Genomic DNA, 24,980 nt, shown 5'->3' with positions numbered 1-24,980 from the left:
AGGGAGCAAGGTTAGTGGGAGCAGGGTTAATGAGATGTGACTAGGTCTGAAGGCAAAGGCAGAAGTGAGAAACAAAATGGAGAATGTTTACTTCTTCTTCCCAGAGTTCTCAGCGTGACTGTGAGAGAAGGAGACACAATTGTTTTCATTTCACTGCCCATTATCTAGTTCTTTTACCAAAACATTCTAGCTTGCTTCAAACTAGCACGATATTCTGTAGAGAAAATCCTGCATTTACTTGTGAATTCTCCATTATGTTAGCATCTCCAGCCCAGTCTCTTCCTTTTAGCTAGACCCCTTGTTTTTACCAAACACAGCATACTAGGTGGGATCCAAAGTATCACTCGGGGAACACAGAGACAGAAACAAAACACATTATACCGCAAAGGACATTTTTGAGACATTAGGAGAGATGTATCAGGAATGAACTTGGCTCAGCCTAAACAGATGCAGTTCAGTGGGGTTTCTTAGATATTACCAGTGCAATTTTATTTTCTCAGTCATATGTATTTAGTCCTACTGCACGAGGCCACACACGGCTTGGCAGGCTGGCAGCAACACTTCAGTAACACTACAAAGTTCAGCAAGATAAAGCTTGAAAAAAGGAAGGTGTAAAATGCAAACCAAATAGGATGTGAACTTAAGATTTTTACATAATGGAGGGGGAAAGGGGATGCAGAAATACCACATAGGTTTTTGGGCAGCCTGTACCCTTTACAAATGTTAACATTCTCTTAATAGGCCAAAACCTGTTCATCAAGATAAAACAATACAAACAACTAAGCTGGTCACAAGAACAGCTACTCAGGAAGGACTCGGCCCACAAAGATGACATAAAAAGTTGACTCTGTGCATTAAAAAAAGTATTTTATTTCTTGTTCCCTCATCTGCTTTGAAACAAATTCTAGATATCCTTTTAACAGTGTTCTGTAGGAAGATGATGAATGAGCTTGTACACTCTAAAATAAAAAAAAAAGAGTGTATTTGTAAAAAAAAAACCAGATAACCTAGTGGAGTACTGGACTGTGGAGTTTTAAAAATAAAATAAGCCTGTCCCTTAACACTTGTTTTTTTTTCAAAGAAGCATTTTATAAATTTTTTAATCCATACTTCTGCAATCCATATTTCAATATCAGTCAGGTTTGATCTACAGTGACTCAGAGTCAAGTACCATTTTACAACGGTAATAAAGGATGAGAGGAAAATAGTCATGTGAATTTGTTCCCTTTGAGAACTTTATCTGTGAAGAGAAAAACATCCAGTTTTTAAAAACAGCAGAGCTTTAAACCCTCCTGAGTTGCGCTTGATAATTGTCAAAGGTCCCTTCCAACCCAAAACATTCTGGGTCTATGAAAACACCTACTGCATATCCTAGGTGGAATTAAACTGCATGGACTTTATGTTCTCCCAAGCATTTATCCATAAAATCATACTAAAATACTTTGTAACACAATAGGATATACCCATACACACTTATTTAATTCAGCTTTTTAAAAAAGGCTGCACTCTTAAAATAAAGCCACTTTTAATTACAGGCACTATACAGATTTAAAAGACCTACAACTTTTTCTTTTATCATTAGCGGTACTCTGGTTTGAACATTGCTCTTGCCTTCGTGGTATCCTTCCTTCTGTTGGGGACACCAGCCTGAAGTTCACAGGAGGCAGTATGTGGATGTAAGACAAAACCCCACTGCATTCACTCACTTATCTCTCTTCAGTGTCCTACAATGCAGCTTATTCATGTTGGCTCCTTCTCGGTGCTGCTGAAACGGCCTCTGGAGCGTTACCCATGCATTAGTCCCTCACAACCAGATTCAGGATACTCTACTCTCCCCACACTACACCCCTCTCTCATTAGGCAATCAGTGCCAAAATCGGGCTACAATTCACCAGCACTTTACCTTGCACACCACGGAGAGAAATGGCCTTTTGGGATCCTCTGCTCCCAGACCTCAAAGCCCACTGTATTATCACTCCTCTCTTCTACTTCACAAGTGCAGGTGAGCTCTGGCACTGCACAGGTTTCTGATCAATAAATTACTCTGGTTTGCATGGTTCAAATTTAAGCTTTTATTTGTCTTTTAAATTAAAAAAATAGAATTCATTATTAAATAGTGAAATGGGTCTAAAGTAATGTTTACATATTAATTCACTTGTTTTACGGTTCCACCAGAGAAATCGTTAAAGTATACCACCCAGACAAAACTTTCTCTTAGAAAGATCAACAGTGGTGTAATTCAGTTAAACAGGGAAAAAACCTCCAAAGTCTTTATGTTTACAATGAACATTAGAAGTAAACTTCTGGTTTTAGCATCATCCAAATCTAGTTACCATCACAAAGGCAGTCATTATATTCAGAATACTATACCACAGTGCTAATGTCATCAGCTTCATCAGGTTTCTTTTGCCTGCTTGGCAAAGATTTCAAGTACTCAAGGTGCCTCCTTGCATCCTCCTGATTTTGCCGGACATAATAAACCACATATGAGATCACCATGGTGAACCAGCCAAACATGGTGACCAGCATGGCGTAATCAGTAGTCTTTTTAGGAAGGTTGCAGAGGTCAGCATCATTGGCAGCATTGAGGAACGGTCTCCCTGCGTGTTCATCCAGCACAGAAGTCTTGCAGATAACATTGTTGGCTGTCTCATGGTTAGAGGCCATGCTTCTTAACACCTGCTGCAGTGTGCAGTCACAGTGCCAGGGATTGTTTGCAATTCTAGCCCTGGCCTTTAAGTTGTTGAAAGCGTTTTTATGCACACTTTGAATCCTGTTGTCAGACAAATCCAGAGTCTGCAAGGTTTCTGCCACCCCTTTAAAGGCATGTTCATCTATAAATTCAATTCCATTTTTTGATAAATTGAGGACTCTCAGTTGGTGCAAGTCCTTAAAAATTTCATTGGGGATAGATGTTATCTGATTGGAGTCCAAATAAAGCAGGACTGTTTCTGGAGGGAGATCTCTGGGTATTTCCTTGAGGTTTGCATTGCTACAGCTTACGTTCAGTCCTCCAGAGTGAGAACAGAGACAGCCTTTTGGGCACATACTGGCAGAATGAAAGCACAGTATCATGAGGACAAAACTTTGTAAAAGCAGACACATGGATAGGGAACGAGTTAACCACAGGTCTACAAAATGCATGCTGAGGTGTCAGCATAATCACATGACCATTTCTCATTCAGCCAAGGGTGGTGGGAAAAGGATTGGCAAAGCTGAAACGTGGCTTCATTTTCTTCAGCGGCATTAGCAAAAACTGACTAACATGTGGGCTTCCTCTTCTTAGAAACACACCTACAGAGAGGAAGGAAAAGAAGTTCCTTATACCATAACCTCCAATTCGAATTTAGTTTTCATTTAAAAAAAATAATAAAATTGAATCAGTGAGATGCAATACTAAATAAATGATCTATTATCCTATCAGTGCACCAGAGGGTTTAGGTAACTCTTATTAGCATTAACCTGAGTTTGGTGCATAAATCCCCAAGAAATTTTTAGGAAGATAGACAGCAATTACTACTGGTTGCATAGGTTTGAGCTTGAGTACTTATTAGAGGAGCCACTTGTTTGTTTTTATCACAGACTCTTCTAAAATGGCTATGAAACTAAACTACACTTTCCCTTGCTAAAGTAAAAGCTATGTTAGCAAGAAGTAAGATTTGGATCTCCAAAAGCAAGAGGTAAGTGAGGAACTTGAGATGGTTAATGTAAATGTCTCTCCAAGTAAATTTATGCCATTTTAAGCCTAATTGAAAATACTTCAACAAGCAGATACTTTTCAAGAAACTGTATCAAGAAACAAAAGTTAAATGAACCAAATGATTCTGCAGGAAACAATAAATGTCTACCATATCCTTGTTTCACTACTCTTCTGCTTTTGAATGCTGAATTTCCTGTCTCTCCCAGCATTTTCTGAGACCCATGGAAGTCATTATTACTCTTGGTTTTCCTGAAAATTTTATTTTCATGTAACATAGACAGAAAGAAGTGTAACAATTTCTAAAAACACACACCTCACATCCAAACCAAATAAAGGTCACACAAGCTTATGTATGAGTCAAACAAAAAAAAAAAAATCTTATTAATGGCCTGTAATTTGCTAATAGAACATATGAAAAACATTGATTCTGCTCTCCTCTCTCAAGCTCGTTTAAAAATAATGAATATCCAGAAACTTTTCCATTTTCTCCTTTAATTGGAGCACATAAACTGACGTCTGATATGCTGACCAATGGGGTTTCCAAGATGACCTCATTTATTTTTACTTCTGTTGTGGTAAACTATAAATTTCCAACCACAACAGATCCATTAGTTTTCATGTCCATGCCCTCTGTCTTTGCAGCAGCTTGGGTATTTTCAGCCTTCAGGTTGTATTTACATATAAATTAATTTGTTGGTTGTTTTTTGTTGTTTGTTTGTTTGTTTTCTCTCTCAAATCTAAATTGTAGTCCACCAAATAACAATAGCCCTGCAGGGAGGATATGTGTGATTTTGCATTAAAAAGATGAAATTGCATTGCAATCATTTTTGCCTGCAGATCTCACCTACTAATAGCAGTGTCTGGCACATTATGGTAATATGGATCAGCTGTATCATGCAGAGTTTCAAACATAGCTCAATTTTCATAAAACCCTTTTGCTGAGGCTTAGTATGTCAATAACCTCACAGAAAACCAAAAGAACATTCATCGCAATTCAATAGCATGCATATTATGTGTGATTTTCCATTGCCATGGCTTGGCAATGGCAAAAGCTTAGCACTCATTGTAACAACTACAACTACACTACAAAAACTAGTGTATCACTACTGCTCTTCAACTTATTTATTGATCAAGAGACAGACTGCCCAAGAACCTAAACAGAAACCTTGCACTTGGACTCCATTAATCTTCACATCTAAAATTAAAAAGAACAGAAATTTTTATCAATGACAAATGGTGAAGTTAACCCTGGAAATGTGAAGCCATTAATAAGGGATGTAAGCTGAGCACAAAAAACTCCCTTTCAAGATAGAAATGTGCGGTAGCACCTCCACAACCAATGGAGTCCTTCAGGACTTCTGTGTAGGGAACAGGGTTTACGTGAAAGGAACCCATTATGCGAGGTATATCCTTGCCATGTCTCCCTGCTGCTCTTCGGTCACTGCAGTGCTTGGTCTTCAGATCAGACAGAAACCTACAACAAAAGGAGACAACCTCCAGAAGTTGTTTTTTTTCCCCTGACCTGCCCAAAAATGATAAGTACTTTCTAAAATGTGCAGTTCATTTGGAGGTGAAACTGGACCTGGCAGCTTCTCCCCTGGCAGCTCTGATCTGGCAATCTGCTCCTACTTCCAGCAGCCCTGGGTGCTGACACAAAAAGGCTTATCTCATGGAAAAAAAACCACCACCTATTTTATTTTCCCTTCAAGTTTGTGTGTCTCACTACTGTACTTCATCAAAAGAGTAGATGAGTGGTCCATCTTATCACTGCAGAATTAGCATCATATCATCACTTACTGCTGTATGTATTGGTTTTCCCCACAGGAATGAACTGGGTTAAACAAGCAAAGATCTTAAGTAGTCTCAATTTTGTGTAAGTACAATAATCACGGACCGTTGGGGTACCGCAGTACCACAGCTGTCAATACGCATGACCAGAGGTTAGAATTGCCACCAAGATGTCCTAAGTGCTTATATCTATGCCATTATCTCTCAAAAAAACTCCCAACTGCCTCACTGACCAAAGGTTTATTTCTACAGTATCCATACCTCCATCCTAACATCTGTTTAGCTAACTCATCAACAGTTCTTGCTCTTTCCAGGTGTAATCTTGCCTAATATGCCTGATCTCCTTCCTTGGTAATGGGGCTTCATCACTATCATCCATTTCCTGAGATATTTTCCCTTAGCTATAGCCTTTCCATTTCTTTTTCCCACAGGGGTACCAGCCTTCACACCAGTACATTTACCCTCTCCTGGATCCTCTTCCCTTTGCTTCATTAGTTGAGCAAACTTCTGAAACTCCTCAGGAGCAGCAAAAGTGTCCCTAACAGTTCCCTCCATGGGATTACCCTGCTCTGGTTTATACCCATCATCATCTGAGCTAACTCAACCCTCAATACTAGCTGCCATTTTTTAACTTCTCTTGACTCTTGATCTTAATTCTTCCATTCGAATCTCCCTGCTCACTGACATCTGTCTGAACTTCTTTGCTTGAAGTAAGACGTGTCTTAATCTCAGAGGTGCCTTTCATAAGATCATCTAAATTTGGTTTCTTTCACAGGCTCTGTTCCTTACATAGTGGTGGCATAGGGACTGAAGCAGGAGCAGTGGAATTAGCAGACTTGATGGCATTAGTGAGCTTGCCCTCCGAGGACCCTGCTGCATCCTCTGGTATCACTTTCGGTCCCTTGGTTGCAGGTGGAAGAACCTTTGTCTCAGCAGCCCCTTTAATGGTGGACGTGCCCATGTCAGGTACTCTTCTACTAATCAAAATGTTTGAGCTGTGTTTTTCGCAAACAAGTTCTTCAACTCTGTCTGTCTGAGGGACTTTGCCATAGTCCACACCATTTGCAGCCAAATCCACCGCTGCCACCATAGCCCTCTGCGACTGCACTCCCGCAGGGGTCCCACTGCTTCTTGTTCTCCATTCTATTCAGTGCTAACGGAAACCAGATAGTTTCTTGACTCCATGCTTCAGAGGCAGTGGGGTACAGAGCATATCCAGCTACTTTTTCTGAGTTCTGAGGCAAGACGTTTCACTGCTCGGTGAGCAATCTGTCTGCCCAGTGTCATGGCCTTAACCCCTACCTCCCTGCCACCTCACTCATAGCCTGTTTATTCTTGCATCTCTCTCTCCAAACTACAATCAGATCTACATTAGCACCCAGAAACATCAAATTCAAACATATTAGGCAAACCACTAGATAACTCAGCTCTCCCAAATAAATCTTAGTCTGACACCAACATAACATCTGGCATACCCTCAGCTACATTCCTAAACCTAAAATTTCCATAATAATTTTTCCAGCCTTTGTTAACACACCTTTTACCCGCTTCCACACCATTTTAGCAAAAAATGAGCACACATGATAATGCACTGAGGCAGTAAATCACTGCTGAACCAATAAGGTCAAAACCAATGCAATAATGGGCCACAAGATACCAAACAAATTCATTTTTTCTGAACTTCCTTATCCTGCTTATCAATCAAAAAACCAAACCAAGGTTGTGCTCCACGTTTGGAAAAGCACCAAAACTAATGTGCTGGGTTAGGGCAGATCCCTCCCCCAGTAAAACAAATCCACTACAATTCAGAATTTTAGAAAGTCTGAGAAAAAATGAAACTGTTTTTGTACAGTTTATATATAATAGTATAAGAAGAATAAACTACTACAGAAATATAATAATCTTAAGGAAGATGGGGAAGGGATCAAGCAGTGACGAAAAAGCAACAGCAGCCAAAACAGTGGTGGGGGAAGACAGCAGCAGGTACAGCAGAAGCAGCAAGGAGATGATACAAGCTGTGCTTCCAGACATAAGCTTTTGATGATCCAATGGAATTACATTAACTTATCCATTGTTGCCATTTTATGGCTTAACTCTGGAATGTTCACCTCTCCACTCAAAGACTCCAATACTCATCCACTTCTAAGTTTCTCTGTTCCCAACTTTTTTTATGTTTGAGCCAGAGATGTAGCTCAAATGGCCACACTAGAGGCGAATTGTACATGTCGAGGTGCTTCCTGTCCTCCTTAAACACAGCCCATACAACTAACGCGTGAATCTAGAAACTGCTCATATTTGTGTAAGTACACTGCCTTCACATGAAACTCTCAAGCTCCCAATAAGCTTTCAATGCAGATCACCTTTTCAAGCCCTGTCCTAAGTAAACTCCTACCCTTTAGAGCAGGGGTCCTCAAACTTTTTAAACAGGGTGCCAGTTCACTGTCCCTCAGACACTGTTGGGGGCCAGACTACAGTTTGTCAGAGGATGGACTATAGTTTGGTTCCAGCCCAGTAGTGTCGGGGGCCAGACTATAGTTTGGTTCCAGCCCAGTCGCAGCGGTTGCTTGGGGGCTGCAGAAGCCGGTGAGCGGATTAAATGGCTTGGCACCATCGGGGGGGTGGGGGGGTTCTGTAAATACCGTCGGGTCAGATTGAGGACCCTGGGGAGCCGTATCCAGCCCACAGGCTGTAGTTTGAGCACCCCTGCTTTAGAGTAACAATCTCCTGGCATGTCAACTTCAGAAGCTTGATACAGAATTAGAAAAAACCCAGGAAATAAAGACTTGTATGGGGCTCTTTTTATAGAAGTTATCTAGAGCAAACTTGCACTTTGAGTAAACATTAAAATTCGGTAACTAAAAATTCATTAAAAGTGAACACTGTGAAAATAGGATTCTTTTATCTGACTTCCAGAAAATTAATGAGATCTTTTATAATTGTGTTAAGACCTGACATTATTATAAGGTTTTTTGCACCCCTCTTTAAGACATTGACTATGTTGGTGTTAAAAGATACTGATACATCTAGTCTTCTACTTTCTATTAAAATGGACTTCATTTTGCCACATTGGATACTTTTGTTTTAAAACAAGCTTAGCAAATTACCCAATGAAACAGAAAATTGTTCACTTACTAATGGATTGTCTTCCTTGAACTGTTCTTCCTGACAGGTCAGTCTGTTACAGCACACACACAGACCTGTTTTGCTTTCTAGGTCCATAGAGGGCTATATAGTTTATGTCTTTGTACTCTTTTTTTTTTGCAGTTGTGATAAAATGACATATACTAGTTTATGTCTAAAACTACTACCTTGTAATTAGTATTGACAAGACAGCATTAAGATGGAGACTAAAGACTAAAATTCACAGGTGGTTAGTCCACTCGGTAAGTCCAGTTTGCTAAAGTACTGAGGATGGTACAATTCTAGCTACACCAAAAAAAGAGACAACTACAGATGGTGTATTTAGGAAGAATCACAAACTAGAACATAACCATGGGAAGAACTATTTCTCCATATCCTATCCATAAGTAATCTTACACTACCAGTTATCACAGACCTTCCAGTAAGGTAAACATTGGCTTGCCAAGCCTCTGGGGCACACTGGGCTAAAAACCTCCACGAAACCCTCTCTGGCTCCTACTGTAGGCAACACCTGACCACAACCATTTAAAAATGCATATAGTCTGATACAAAACCACCGTTGTCTCCTTCTACATCATACTTAAAATCTGTTACAGGGTTTAGATGATGGCTGAGAAGTGATAGTATCAAAATAACACTAATTATGAACAAAACAAGTGAAGGAAAAAAAAAAGTTATTTTTGTGCACTTCTTTGTGGACCTATGATAAAACTACACTGTGATGGCATGACAGACTGAATAGGCACTGCACTGTAAAGTGAAGATACCTGCAAGCTGAAGCTGAGCAGGACTCAAAGATCACAGCAGTTCCTTCTGATCTGTGCTGTCTGTGTGCTAAAGAAAAACAGATTTCATAGGTACCAAGTGAATTTCTCCAGAGAAACACAATCCTTTCAAACAACACCACCTGTGTACTATCAGAGTGAAAGGCACCATAGCACACCATAGCTAAGGTGTGCTCCTTAAGGTGTGCAACTCATCAGTTGCACAGACAGACTCCAAGATGGGCAGCTCAACCTTTTCTGTAGCTCTGGGACACTACCTGGAAGTTAAGTTGAACAGACGAAACAAGAACCTGGTCTCAAGTCTCAGCACAGTCTTTCATGTCTTTTATGCATCTCTCCCTGGCATTCTTCAAACACATGGCTGCCTGGCTGCTTTACAGCACAGTTACCCTGAATGTAGGCAGTTAAAATACTGTGAGGCACCAAACTAGAGAGATGCCAAGAGCTGCTTGCAAGGTGCCCAGTGATTTAAATTCCCAGATGAACACGGGAGATTTTCAGGATCTCATAACACAGCAAGATAAAATTCTAAAGCAGTGAGAAACACATAGGAGCCAACAGCAAATGAAGAGGGTGCAATGATTCAATCAATAACTGAAATGTCATAATTGATCACTGCAAGCTTGAATTCCAATTATATAATAGATTCACTGCCTAATGAAATGTCAAATGTACTCAAATTATAACACTGTCCCCTAAGATAAGACTGAGCATGCCAGTCAACATTTCTTTTTCAAAAACCTTCCAATGTCGACATCTAACAACTCCTCATAGCAGACCACTTCCAGTTGCAGATGATAACAGTCTACGTAAAAGTTTACAGATCCTAAGCTACAAATACTCTCTCTTAACAGTCACTGAGTAATAGAATTGTTGAGAAGAGCCACACGAACATTTTAAGCTGCTTTCTGATTGTGATATGACTGATATCACTCCTATTCCAGATCAAGTGCTGCGTGGGCAAATGAACCAGCACTTGAAGACTGATGGGTTTGGTTCATGTTAGAAAATGTATTTGATTTTTCTCCCTTCTCATATCAAGTCAAATTATTTTATAACTTAGCTGATAAATAATTATGTGAAGCTTAGCAGCTATAAAAACAGATCAATGTAAAAAAAACATTACAGATTATCTCACATCTTTCCTACGACGCTTTGCTCTTGGTAGGCAGTATATTTCTTGAAATCCAAGTTGTCGTGCTTGATGGAAATGGAAGAAACTTCTGTCAGGGATGCCGTCAGACTTCTTTTATTCAAGCCCTAAAAAGATAAATCACTTGCTTTTTGGAGGATGCTTGTTGCTGCTTACTTTTCTTAGTAATCTTCCACATCTTCTTATGACTTGGACTACAAAAGGGTCCTGTCCCTTCCCTGCTAGGAAAGAGCATTTTTTACGCATATCTATGCCATTTAAAAAAGGAAACAAAACATTACATTCAGTTATAGTGGACATGTACTGGCAACATGAAGTAAAATGAAAGGCATGAGATGAAAGATAAATATCACCACCTCTCAAATATCATTTATCACTATATTTGCAAGAAAACTGGCTTGACAATCTACAGAAGAAGGAACAAAGACCGAATATTTGCCAGTTATTGCTCAGCAAACATATCTGTAACATGGATTTTACCACTGTAAGAACCATATTAAAGATTCCAAAGAGAAATGCTCCAACAGAGACAAATGACTGTCTGAAAAGAGGTCTCCAAAGCTTTCTAGATTAGTGTGCATTAGAGCAAAACACATTTTTAGAGATTGGGATTATATTCTACCAAGATTTCATCACATCTTCTGAGACAACATCAACAGCCATTCTCTTTGGCAAGAAAACCCTTTCCAGTAGCAGCTGAGTCAATCCTCCATATGATCTATATTTGAAAAAAAGATATACTCTGAAAGCTTAATGTACCCTGAAGTGGAAATCATTTGTCTTCCTTGGGTAGAGACTCAGACTAAAGATTGTACTAATGTCTGGTTATGAACTGAATGCCTTGAAGCCTTTCAAGATGAGGCAATGCAACAGGTTTTCCGTAAACCACACAGAATCCAATGGAAAATGTTTTCAACTTAAATTTGCTGCTTACAATATCTGCTGATCTATTTTCCCCCCATGTTATAAAATAATGTCATCAAAGTGAAAAAGGTAATTGCCTGGTGGGACCCACACCCTGACTCTACTCAACAGCTAATGATGGATGCTCCTTCAACTGATTTCCCCACACTACCAGAGAAAATGTTTTCTTGATCTCAATATAATTATACTTATCACTTCGGTGTTTACCAGGATAATTAGTGACAAGTCTTGCAATTTAATCTTGATAAATGCATCTGGTGACTGCAGATGGTGCCTTCATCCAACTGAAAATCTTGATCTTATTTTGCAAATTGTAAATCTAACCCCAGTAACAAAAAACGTTACCAGAAACTAATAGGACTTTGAGGAATCACCTCACAAAGATAATCAATATTCAGACCATCTAGAGACCTTTCTTCCACTTTTAAGGCTGTTTATTTGGTCTTGCATACTGCTATCTTCAAACTCACTTGAGGTTCATCCAAATGTTTCTGCAACTTATGTGGTCGGAACAGAGAAGCTGTAGTTAGGCTGGGGAAGCGGTGCTGATAATAAAGTCAGCAAGACGGAAATAAGCATGCAAATTTGAAGGGTCCATTCAGCAAAGAACATGCTAGTGGCTTCTGAAAGTTGCCAACAGTTGCATGAAGAAGCCAGCAAGACAGCTGTTAGCAGCAGATGCTCAGGCACTAGGGAGACCTAAAAAAAAAAAAAAAGTTACTGCCTCCAAAAGTAAGATGGAAAAGAGAGAAGGAGAATGAAGCAGAGCATGGCTGAGAGTTGCTTCTTCCCTTTGCCCCCTTTGCCACAAGTTCTCATCTCTTGGGTTAGACGCCTCAAAAGGAAATACAGATGACAGATGCAAGCCAAGGCAGCGTCACAGTGGCAGTTCAGCGTTCAGTTTCACATACACTTGCATTTAATCAGGATCCAGATTATCCTGTTGCGTTAAGCCACATGAACCCAAAGCTGTTTCTCTCCATGCACAACTGCCCAGTGACATAAACATGGGCAATCTATGACACAAGGAATTTGCAAGGGAAGAAGTCCGGGCACTAGAAGCCACTCCTAAAATGAAACAATTTGATTAAAACCCACAAGATGAAAGTACAAAGAAAAACAATGTACTTTCAGGACAATTACTCTGTACTAAAACATCTGAAAGGGGTAGGTGGAGGAGAACTGCAAGATGTATTAGATTGCAAATAAAGAGAGGAAGCCATAAAAATAGAGTACCTGAGCAGCTATTAATTCAGCATCCTGTACTTTGAAATATGACAGCTGTATAATAACAGGACTTTAAAGAGGCACGGGGAAGTAGATGCTCTACCTTAGAAAAAATGCAAGGAAAAAGAAGTAACATTTGTATGTACAAGAAAATAATAAAGTTTGAAACTGTCAGTTAAAGGCTCTACATTTACAGTGAATGCTCCACACCACACACTCACAATCTTCTACTAACAAAAATAAAATTGTGATGTATCAATGCATTACACAAAATAACAAAAGAGACAAGCAAGCATGGAATAATTATGAGATCAAAAGGAAATATGCAATTATAAGAAATTCAGGTGATCTTCAGCAATCACATGAAACAATGAGTTGACTACAAACCATTTGGGCCTGCCAAAGAAACTGGTTGATTGGTGATGTTGGTTTTGCTCTGTCAGTGATTATCAAATATGCACTCTGCCACTCACATAGCTGAGAGCAAAGACCACATCTACACCACCACACACATCTATACTTCTCATGTGTGCACAAAAGGTATCAGCCAAAGGCAGCATAAACCTCTACAGTATCAAATCATCCACCACTAAAACCACATCCCCACTGACAATATTGTATAGGGTTAACACTCCAGGAGGAGTAACCCTGAACCTGACCCTAGGGGTCTTGACCCCTCCCCAGGGGGATCACACCAGCAGGTGATGGTTAGCTCACTCCCCTCACTTCCTGTACTATAAAAGGAGGGGGACTTCTGTTGCTCTCTCTCTCTCTTCCCACATCTCACGCTGCACATCTCCCTGCTGCACATCTCCCTGCATCAATCATACCACCATTGCCAGCTGTTTTACCCCGTGGCAGACACGAGGCAGCCAAAGCCACCAGCACACACTCAGGTTGTAATTTATACCTTTTGTATTTTGCTATTTTCCCTTCCCTATCCTTTGTAAACTTCTCTACCTCAGATACCTTTCTAAGTTATTGTTAAACTTTTCCTTTCAACTTCCAAATTGAGTGGGATTGATTTATTTGGGTGTGCTTACCTCTCTCTCTCCCTATGTCTAATCCCTCTCTCTGGGAAAAGGAGGGGGAAGAGGGGAGGGCACTCTACAAATTGTTATTGGTTCTATCAAATTTATCTGAGTCTCTGGGAATTTGAATTAGAACCCAAGACAAATATGTTAATCCATGTGCAGATTCAAATAACTGCAACTCCTTTTTCATCTGTTTGCCAGAGAAACTTAGCTTTTTGCTTTCAATGAACGCCATAGTACTGGACTAAGGATAGATCTTTAACTTCCATGAAAGCAAGATCAGCAATCTCCCATCAAGACTCACTTTTAACTTTTTTGTCTGCCACTGGCATTAGAGGTTGAGAAAAGACTAGGCCAAGTACTTCTGCAGCTCTGCCTCAGCTGAGGATCTCCCAGGTGAGTGAAATCTTATCAGCAGAAAACTTCAATGCCATTCTGCCCTGGTGGTATTTCCCTAATCAAGAGTGTAAGGCCAGATGGACTCATGAGATTATCTAGTCTGACCCCCTGCCTACCACATAATGTATCATCTTACCAGCAAACCTCATACTGAGCCCAGTAATTTAGGTCAGACTGAAGCACACCAGAACTGGGAACACTGCTGTGTGCCAAAGCAGTACTTTTTATACCTGGTGTTTTTGCACCATCCCACACTGGAAGGTAACACAATACCATCAGTGGAGTCTGAATGCACCCAGAAAACTCAGTTCTGTCAACATCCACTTTAACAAGTGAACTACTCTAGCAGAAATATCTGTACCACCAGGATCTAGACACTAAACAAAAACGTCTATTTTCAAAAGACAGGCTAGATTAAAAGACCACATGAGACTACTCTAACAGTTGCACACTACTGCATCTCCAAATAAGAGAAGAAATGGCTATTTTTTAATATGCTGGTGGGTTACATCAGGCCCTCAGCTGCCATAAAAGGACTCTGTAAATTACGTGTGTTCCACCGAAGCAACAATCAGCACTTGGAAATGGCTGCTCTGGAGCATCCTCCAGGCATCTCAGGAAGTCAGGTAAAATCCTTTTTTTGTTTTTTTGTTTTCCCAATCAAGCAGTGTTTTTCCGAAGTTATAAAACCTTCACTGTACAAGCTTTTATTCTGAGGACATATGATCATAGCAAATTGCTATTACAACTTGATGTAGGAGGCTGAAGTCCTTTAAGGGTTCTCTGACCCTTACTCTGAAAAAACATTTAACCTAGCTGCAACTCAGCGGCTTCATGTGAGGCAAGCCTTCAGTGTTCAGGGGGGTGAAATGACACGACAAAAGGCAATGGGTGGAAGTTGAGGCATAAGAAGTTTCATGTAAACATGAGGAGAAATTTTGTCCCTCTGAGGGTGACAGAATGCTGGAACAAGCTACCCAGCAGGTTTGTGGAGACTCTCTGGAGATATTCATAACTCACCTGGATGTGTTCCTGTGTAATCTGGTACAGGAGATCCTGCTCTGGCAGGGGGGTTAGACTGGATGAGCTTTCAAGGTCCCTTTCAGCCTCTGACATTCTGTGATTGTTTATCAACAATTGCTAAATATTAGGAGCAGCTCTAAAAAGGATCATAATTTCTCAGTGGAAATAAACAAGAGTCTTCATCAGACATGAAATCTTTAGCTGTGATAAAAACCAAACAAATAAAAAAAAACCCCAAACCCAAAACCACCACAAAAAAACCCACCAAGGCACAGTTGCTTAATACTGAGTGAGCTGAAATCTTCCAATTAGTGAGTCATTTTTCCCAAGGAGAAAAGAAAGCAAACAAGTGCCAAGACAAAGTGCTGCAATGGCTGCCTCCAAAATGAGAACAAATTGTTGACGTCATGTTTATTCTAAAGTCTTTGTTAGGAGACACCAGAACACAACAAGAAGAGACCAAACTGGAATTCAGCAACCCACTTAAAGACAAGAATACACCAGCTCTGTGTGTCCCCATGGAGGTTATATAGCCAAACTGACTTTGGTGGAGTCAGATAATACAAAAAGCAGGAGCTGTGAACAAAAAAGTGTCTTGATTAGCTGGGCAATGGTCCAATGAGCAAGAGACTCAAGGCTGCAAGTTCACAGGCAAGGAAGCTTATGTAAGAATAATTTATAGTAAATAAAGTTAGGGCATGATACTGAAATTTAAAGATAAGTGAGACATGATTTGTTTTACTAAGGCTTGTTAAAAAGTGAAAACAAACCAGATACACCAAAATGCCTCATTTACCTTGTTACAATTAGTACCTGCACCAAGATAAACTTAATTTAATGTATTTAGAATGGGAAAGAGTAGCAAGGAAAACTGGTTCCTGCTAATCACTAATTCTTGTTTCCCAGTTTTAAAACATTCTGGCACACAGACCTCCACAGCAAATGCATTGGAAATTCCTGATTACCAGTGTTGGGATGGGGTAGATATTTGTGCTGCAAAGCCTCCATCAGCAAGGAGGGAGGATGGAAAATCCTAACGGGACAAGCCCTTGTAAGAGGTACAGTCTCCTTGCAGGCGACTAGAAAGTGGCAGCCACAGCAGGAGAGGGCTTTGCAACTTATCTCAACAGGTTATCTGGCAGCCACTTAGGCACTGGCTTCATTTGGCAACAGATGTCCTCAACTGTCCCTCTTGCCACCCATCTGCCTCTCCCTTCTCATTCTCTGAAAAACGGCAAGTGGAAAAAAAAAAAAAAGACACTTTATAACAGATGAGTGTAGCAGTTTGCAGGAGACAAGAGAGTAATGAAAAGGCGTTAATATTAAAGTAATAACGCTTCTGGCCGGTTTTCAGTCTGAAATGCACATCACCATAAAACAATGCTTTAAAGCACTTGCTTCTGTTGCAAATCACTTGCACGTTATGGCACCATGCTATTAGCATAGAAGTTGTTTACTCATTTCAGTCGGATTCCAGGAGAACCATAACACTGGATTTTCTTGCTCAGTACAAGAGCACAAGTGGCCTTCGATTTTCTTTGGTATGCCAGGTCTGGCATGTCACCTATGATTCCCCACCCAGACACTAACCTACTCAATTCTAACAAGATCTATCAGAGTCACATCAGGGCTCTATCTGTCCCTGACATATGGCACACATACACCCTCCTTCTCCTATGGTTTCTGAAACATCAGCTACTCTCAATGTGGTGTGTTCAGCATAACTACAGTGGTGGCTTTGTCTACCCATACATGTCGCTTGTGACCATACACTGCCCCAGAATGATCTCAGTGGTAATAAGTAAAATAAGAACAATATTTTCTCTCCTGAAACAACTCCCTCTAAAAAAGTAAACAGATAATTAATGAAATATAACAGCAGAGAAAAATAAAAAATGCAAATTCTTTTGAAATGAAGATTTCTTTTTACCTTTTTTTTTCACTTATCCAGCTTTTTATTTGTTCTTCCCTTGCTCAAATAAAAGCAATTAATTCAAGTCCACCCACCTGCTTTTTTAAACTCTGCAACAAACAAACAATTAGAATTTAGGGGCTCTTCGTAATGATGGTCCAGCTACAAAGAAAGTTGTAATCTCACCAGCAGAAGAGTTCAAGATTAGTGCATCCCAGGAAGTGGGAAATCAAGAAAGGGAGATAGGAGACTCACATGGTTAACTAAGGAACTGCTAAGCAAACTTAAATGGAAGAAGAGAGTCTGCATATCATGGCAGGAGGGGCTGGATGCTTGGGAGGAGTATAAGACTGTTTTCAGAGGATGTAGGGATGCAACTAGGAAGCCTAAGGCCTTGCTGGAACTCAACCTTGCAAGAGAGGTCAAGGATAACAAAAAGGGCTTCTTCAAATACATTGCAAGAAAAACAAACACTAGAGGCAATGTAGGTCCACTGCTGAATCAGGAGGGTGCCTTGATGAGAGAGGACACAAAGAATGCAGATTTACTAAATGCCTTCATTGTCTCTGTCTATACTGCTGGAGACTGTCCTCAGGAGACCCCAATACCTGAGGCACCAGAGGAGACCATGACAAAGCAATCTTCCCTAGTTGATGAGGACTGGGTTAAAGAACATCTGAGTAATCTGAACATCTGTAAAGTCCATGGGTCCTGCTGGCATGCACCCACAGGTGTGAGGGAGCTGGCACAGGTCATTGCCAGACCACTCTCCACCATCTTCTCAAAGTCATGGCAGACAGAAGTGCCTGGGGACTGGAAGAGGGCAAACATCACTACAGTCTTCAAAAAAGGTAAGAAGGAAGACCCAGGTAACTATTGGGCCTCACTTCCCATCCCCGGAGGTCAGCCTCACCTCCATCCCTGGAAAGGTAATGGAGCAACTTATCCTCGGCACTGTCCTTAGGCATATCAAGGACAAGGGGGTCATTAGGAGCAGTCGGAATGGTTTTACCAAGGGGCAGTCATGTTTGACCGACCTGATAACCTTTTGTGAGGACATAACCAGGTGGATAGATGATGGCAGAGCAGTGGATGTCTGCGCGCAATCGCCCTGTATGGCCAGCGTGACACTGTGCTGAGCCTGCACGGCAGGGTGACTATGAGATAGTTGCCATTTCAGACACTTGGTGGGATGACAGGCATGGCTGGGCTGCTATACTGGGGGGATATAACCTCTTCAGGAGAGACAGGCAAGGGAGAAGAGGAGGAGGGGTGGCTCTGTATATTAGGGAGTCGCTCCATGCCACTGAGCTTGAGGTGAGGGATGAAGGGATTGAGAGCTTGTGGGTTAAAATCAGAGGGAGGACTAATAAATCTGACATCCTGGTTGGAGTCTGTTACAGACCACCCAACCAGGATGAGGAAACAGATGAGGTATTTTACAAACAGCTGGAGGCTGTCTCAAGATCAGATCTTGTCCTTGTGGGTGACTTTAACCTGCCAGATATCTGCTGGGAACTTAATTCAGCAGAGAGGAGGCAGTCCAGGAGGTTTCTAGAGTGCATGGAGGACAGCTTCATGACCCAGCTGTTAATGGAGCCTACTAGGGGTCAAGCTCAGCTTGACCTGCTGCTCTCCAACAGAGAAGGGCTAGTAGGAGATGTGGCAGTGGGAGGCTGCCTGGGGTGTAGTGATCACGAGTTAGTGGAGTTTTCAATATGCAGGGAGGTAGGGAGGCACTACAACAAAACCTACACCTTGGACTTTCAGAGGGCAAACTTCAATTTGCTTAAGAAACTTATTTGCAAAGTCCCCTGGGCAGCAGTCCTTGGGAACAAAGGGGTCCAGGATGGTTGGACCTACTTTAAACAGGAGCTCTTGAAGGCACAGGAGCTGGCAGTTCCCATGTGCCCAAAGATGAGCCGGCGGGGAAGGCGACCAGCCTGGATGAGCAAATAGCTCCTGAAGGAATTGGGGGAGAAAAAGAGGGTGTATCACCTCTGGAAGGAGGGGAAGGCTTCTCCTGACATGTTTAAATTAGAGAGGCTAAGGCCCAGCTAGAACTTAGGCTGCCACCTCTGTGAAGGATAATAGAAAGCACTGTTATAAATGTATCAGTGCTAAAAGGAAGGGCAAGAAGAGCCTCCACTGCTTACTGGACCAGGAGGGGAACACTACAACTGATGATGTAGAAAAGGCTGAGGTCCTGAATGCCTTCTTCACCTCAGTTTTCAACAGTAAGGAGGGAGGAGGAGGCAAGTGGCCTCTTGAACTGGGGGATGGGGTCGGGGAGTGGTGTGTTCCACTGGAAATCCATGAGGAATTAGTTCAGGACCTGCTGCGTCATCTGGACACCCACAAGTCCATGGGACCAGATGGGATCCATCCCAGGGCGCTGAGAGAGCTGGCAGCTGAGCTGGCCAAGCTGCTCTCCATCATTTTCCAGCAGTCCTGGCTCACTGGAGAGGTCCCAGGAGACTGGAAAATGGCCAACGTGGTCCCCATCCACAAGAAGGGTGGGATGGAGGAACCTGGGAACTACAGACCTGTCAGCCTGACCTCAGTGCCAGGGAAACTGATGGAGCAGGTTAGCTTGGGGGTGATAAGAGCGCACCTGAGGGATGGCAAAGGGCTCAGGTCCAGCCAGCATGGGTTTAGGAAGGGCAGATCCTGCCTCTCCAACCTGATCTCCTTCTATGATCAGGTGACTTCTTGGTGGATGTGGGGAGGCCTGTGGATGTGGTCTGTCTGGACTTCAGCAAGGCCTTGGACACTGTCCCCCACAGCAAACTGCTGGCTAAGCTGTCAGCCCATGGCTTGGATGGCAACACTCTGTGCTGGGTTAGGAACTGGATGGAGGGCTGAGCCCAGAGAGTGGTGGTGAATGGTGCCACATCCAGCTGGCAGCTGTCACTAGTGGTGTCCCTCAGGGATCAGTGCTGGGCCCCATCCTCTTTAACATCTTCATAGATGATCTGGATGAGGGCATGGAGTCAGTCATCAGCAAGTGTGCAGATGACACCAAGCTGGGGGCAGATGTGGCTGGGTTGGAGGGCAGAAGGGCTCTGCAGCGGGACCTTGACCTCCTGGACAGATGGGCAGAGTCCAAGGGGATGGTGTTCAATAGCTCCAAGTGCAGGGTGCTGCACTTTGGCCACAACAACCCCATGCAGAGATACAGGCTGGAGTCGGAGTGGCTGAGAGCAGCCAGAGAGGGATCTGGGGGTGCTGATTGATACCCACCTGAACATGAGCCAGCAGTGTGCCCAGGTGGCCAAGAGAGCCAGTGGCATCCTGGCCTGCATCAGGAATGGTGTGGCCAGCAGGAGCAGGGAGGTCATTCTGCCCCTGTACTCTGCACTGGTTAGACCACACCTTGAGTACTGTGTTCAGTTCTGGGCCCCCAGTTTAGGAGGGACATTGAGATGCTTGAGCGTGTCCAGAGAAGGGCGACGAGGCTGGGGAGAGACCTTGAGCACAGCCCTACGAAGAGAGGCTGAGGGAGCTGGGATTGTTTAGCCTGGAGGAGGCTCAGGGGAGACCTTATTGCTGTCTACAACTACCTGAAGGGTGGTTGTGGCCAGGGGGAGGTTGCTCCTTTCTCTCAGGTGGCCAGCACCAGAACGAGAGGACACAGCCTCAGGCTGTGCCAGGGGAGATTTAGGCTGGAGGTGAGGAGAAAGTTCTTCCCTGAGAGAGTCATTGGACACTGGAATGGGCTGCCCGGGGAGGTGGTGGAGTCGCCGTCCCTGGAGCTGTTCAAGGCAAGATTGGACGTGGCACTTGGTGCCATGGTGTAACCTTGAGCTCTGTGGTAAAGGGTTGGACTTGATGATCTGTGAGGTCTCTTCCAGCCCTGATGATACTGTGAGACTGTGATACGTCTGCACCTGAGGTCCTGCCTTAGAATCCCTGGACATATATACAGAACGTCCAGAAGAAGCCAGGAGAACAAGGTTAGAGACTGTCCTTCCCCTGAAGTTGGGAGGATTCCAGCCTCATAGTCCAGGGGCAGGGTTCCCTGAAGATTGGACACTTGTATAGGCTGCGACGTAGCGCCGGAGGGTGATTGATAATTAATAAGACTTTATGAGTAAATTCTTTGATGCCTCTGTAATTCTCAACTGCCTTATGCCACGAGCAGAAAGAGCTTGGGCCCATCCACTGGGCAAGCAGCGTATTGACCCCAAGTGGCATTTGATCACAGGGAAATTTCTCTCTCTGTTTATAGTTTGAATGTCTGCTAGTTATTAACAAGTTACTGTTTGATATTATTCCCATAATGTCTTTCATAATGGTGTAAGATACAAAATAATATTAAAATTCAGTGGTTGAGGGTGGCAAGAGTTCAGAATATTGACATTAATAAATGATATATTTTTATAAAATGTCATCTCTTGCACCAATTAATTTCTCTTCTCCGCCACAATTGGCGTAGGCAACAGAATCCCCTCCGCGACAGGTCCCACAGTGGTCAGTACTGGGACCTGTTCTAACCTGGATGAGGGCATGGAGTGCACTGTCAGCAAGTTTGCTTATGACACCAAACTGGGTGGAGTGGCTGCCACACCACAAAGCTGTGCTGCCATTCAGTGAGACTTGGCCAGGCTGGAGGGTTGGGCAGGGAGAAATTGAATGAAATTCAACCAGGGCAAGCATAGAGTCTGGCACCTGGGAAAGGACAACCTCAGATATCATTATAGGTTGGGGACTGACCTGTTGCAAGACAGTGAAGGTGAAAAGGATCTGGGGGGTCCTAGTTGATGGGATGTTGACCATGAGCCAGCAATGTGCTCTTGTGACCAGGAGAGTCAATGCCATTGTGGAGTGTATTGGAAGGGCTGTGGTTAGTCGGTCGAGAGAGGTTCTCCTGCCCTTCTACTCTGCCCTGGCGAGGCTGTATCTGGAGTCCTGTGTCCAGTTATGGGCCACCCAGTTTGAGAGGGACATAGAACTGCTTGAGAGAGTCCAGAACAAAACAATGAAGATGATTAAGGGAATGGAACATCTCTCTTATGAGCAGAGACTGAGGGAGCTGGGGCTCTGCTGTTTGGAGAAGAGACTGAGAAGTGACCTCATCAATGTTTTTAAGTATGTAAAGGGTGAGTGCCAGAAGGATGGAGCCAGGCTCTTCTTTGTGATGCTTGATGACAGGACAAGGGGCAATGGGTGGAAGTTGAGGAATAGGCAGTTTCATTTAAACATGAGGAGGAATTTTTTCCCTGCGAGGGTGACAGAACACTGGAACAGGCTGTCCAGGGGAATTGTGGAGTCTTCCTCTGGCGATATTCAAAACCCACCTGGATGCGTTCCTGTGTGATCTGGTACAAGAGATCCTGCTCTGGATGAGCTTTCGAGGGACCTTCCAGCCCCTGACATTCTGTGATTCTATGATTAAGTCAAGGACAAAGAGACAGAGGGTAGAAGAGCAGTGATACCTACAGGAATGTTCAAGGATGTCAGAAAGGCCTGTGGAAATAGAAAGAGGAAATAAGAACCAGAAACTGCTGTCATGTCTTGTGCTCTCACCAGAGGGAGGAAACTAGACCTAGGAATTTCACATGAAGACCACACCGGCCCACAAACCAGTGGGCAAACCCTTCACATCCTGAACCCCAGTGAAATTGGCAAGCATTAGCAACTTTTATAAATTACAGTCTTGCCAGAAGCTACATTAACAGGCCATGAATCAGCCCACCACCAGCAGCACCAACTACTATGTCAGAAAGAGATGCACTGATACAGTAAGCAACCCATGAAGGGTTTTACCCTTTATCTATTAGACGTTTTCACTGTACAAGTAATGCAAAGCATCCTACTAATTGCACACCTCCTCTCCCTCTTTTTAAGAGCTAATTAATGTCACAGGTAGCTTTACCTCTTTAACACATTCAAATCCCACACCTGAATAGAAGTCAACAGTTCAGGACATCCAAATAAGTCCAAATAGGCTAGGCAACACCTCTATTATCAAGTCTCAGTCTGCATGCTATGAAGAATGACAAAACTAATAGTAAAGCAAACATCAATTGAGAACAGCATTTTCAAATGTCTTTCTCTTCATGCTGCCCATCACAGAAAACATTACAATGTTCATTCTCCTTCCCTTAGTTTCCACAAATGCATTGCCACAATGCTAATGTAATCCTCTAAACTGCTTCACATTTGAGCATCTTGGGCACTCCTGACTCCTTCCCTTCTTGCCTTCTGTGGAGAGATTTTTGCTAAGGGGACATGAAATTACAAACATGAGCAACCTGTGCTGGGAAGTGCCCTTGAGTCCGTCTTGGGACTTAAGATACCAGGCGCTGGGTAGCACCTCCCACATGCAGCTGCAGGGAGTGGAGTGCCGGCTGCATGTGGGCAGAGTTAGCCAGCCCAAGGGGGCTGGGTTAGCCAGCCTAGGGGCTGACCCTCAGAATGTTATTGTATATCACCCTATCCATGCCATGCTTGTAACCCTGGACCAACTGGAGCTATCCACATGTAACCAATCCTATACTAAGTTAGTTGTGCACACCCCTTGCAAGAAAGCATGTAAGTCACCGCAGCATGGAAATAACGCGGAGAATGACTGTCTAACCATAGTGGTGAACCCAGTGGAATTTTATCCCAGATGCAAAGCCGGCAGCCTGCAACCAGCCAAAGGTACCTTCCAGTTCCCCCCTGCCCTTCCTTACCAGATAATGAGTTTAACAGACCAGCTTATGCACAATAAAATTGACTAAACTGAAATGTAACATCACAGTACAGAGGTGTTGTACACATTTTCAGTGACACTCATATTCTGGTCCAGGCAAAATTTGTCTGCATATCAAAACAGATTTTTCCTGGAAATGTCAGATTTTCCACCTCCACCTACAAATAGGAACACAGCCTTGCACACCTGCATTCTGAGGAACAGACCAGTATTAAACCGCAGTCAACACAGTGCTGTCAAACACTTTCTGCAAGCTGATCCACAATAGATGAACTGAATTTGGAAGCAGTCAAGGTTCAAGTGGCAATAACCCATGTGTTACTGAACCACCAGGGCTCTCAGGGTGCTCTGTGCTCAAAAACATCAACAAGAAGCACAGAAGGGATGCACTCAAAACCATGGCATTGTTCCCCTATATTGTCACCACTGTGACTTCATCAACAGAGCTGCCCCAGACCTCAGCCTCATGAGTGTGAAGAGGTAACCTCCTGACTTTCAGACATCACAGAGGACGCAGAGAAGGTGCTCTGTGGCAAGTCAGGAGACTGCATGCTGGCAAGCACGTGGTTACTCAGGGCACAAGTCTCAACAAATTCTAAAAAGCTAGTACAATGTGTTATTTCCCTGCTTTCTTCTCCGTTCAGTGGGATATAAAACTTCTTCCTCTTTTCATTAAAAAAACCCTGTCACCTTGCATTCTAAAAACTCTTGGAAGCTGCAACACTGAAATGTACTCAGGGAGATGCAAACATCTTCCAGGCAGAAGCCGGAAAGTAAAGCATCAACCATTAGGTTGTTATTACAAGTTCATCAATAGCATTTACCTACTAGATCATCATTTCATACTACCACAGAATCACAGAAAAGGGTTGGAAAAGACCAAGCCCAACCAATAACCCTATTCTACAAAGTTCACCCCTAAACCATATCCCCAAGCACCACATCTAAAACAACCTTTAAACATATCCAGGGTTGGTGACTCAACCACTTCCCTGGGCAGCCCAATCCAAGGCCTGGCCACTCTTTCCATGAAAAAAATCCTCCTCATGGCCAGTCTAAACCTACCCAGTTGCAGCTTCAGGTCACTCTCTCTTGTTCTATCACTAACTACCTGTGAGTAGAGACCAGTATCAATCTCTCCTTTGAGGTAGTTATAGAGAGCAGTGAGGTCTATGAAGTTTATGGTTGCACAAA

General features: G+C 42.8%; 1 protein-coding gene across 15 annotated transcripts in view; it reads right to left on the bottom strand.

Annotated features, from left to right (window-relative positions):
- Positions 1–2,048: 2,048 nt before the first annotated feature.
- The window catches only part of LRRC3B (leucine rich repeat containing 3B), a 57,495-nt gene continuing 34,563 nt past the window's right edge, over positions 2,049–24,980 (bottom strand). For 4 of the 15 annotated variants that reach the window (XM_064166799.1, XM_064166801.1, XM_064166800.1 and 1 more), the window contains exon 2: positions 2,049–3,294. In XM_064166799.1, coding sequence (XP_064022869.1) covers positions 2,365–3,144 — 780 coding nt within the window. In that variant the 5' untranslated portion in view covers positions 3,145–3,294 and the 3' untranslated portion in view covers positions 2,049–2,364. Of the gene's footprint in view, positions 3,295–5,028; positions 5,175–9,396; positions 9,464–9,572; positions 9,672–10,552; positions 10,675–24,980 lie in introns of all 15 variants that reach the window. The other 11 variants (XM_064166794.1, XM_064166792.1, XM_064166795.1 and 8 more) reach the window with 8 other exon arrangements.

The sequence above is a fragment of the Pogoniulus pusillus genome, chromosome 28, assembly GCF_015220805.1.
Source record: "Pogoniulus pusillus isolate bPogPus1 chromosome 28, bPogPus1.pri, whole genome shotgun sequence".
Classification (NCBI taxonomy): Eukaryota; Metazoa; Chordata; class Aves; order Piciformes; family Lybiidae; genus Pogoniulus; species Pogoniulus pusillus.
The sequence above is the reverse complement of the archived record's forward strand: the minus strand, read 5'-3'. Positions and strand labels throughout refer to the sequence as shown.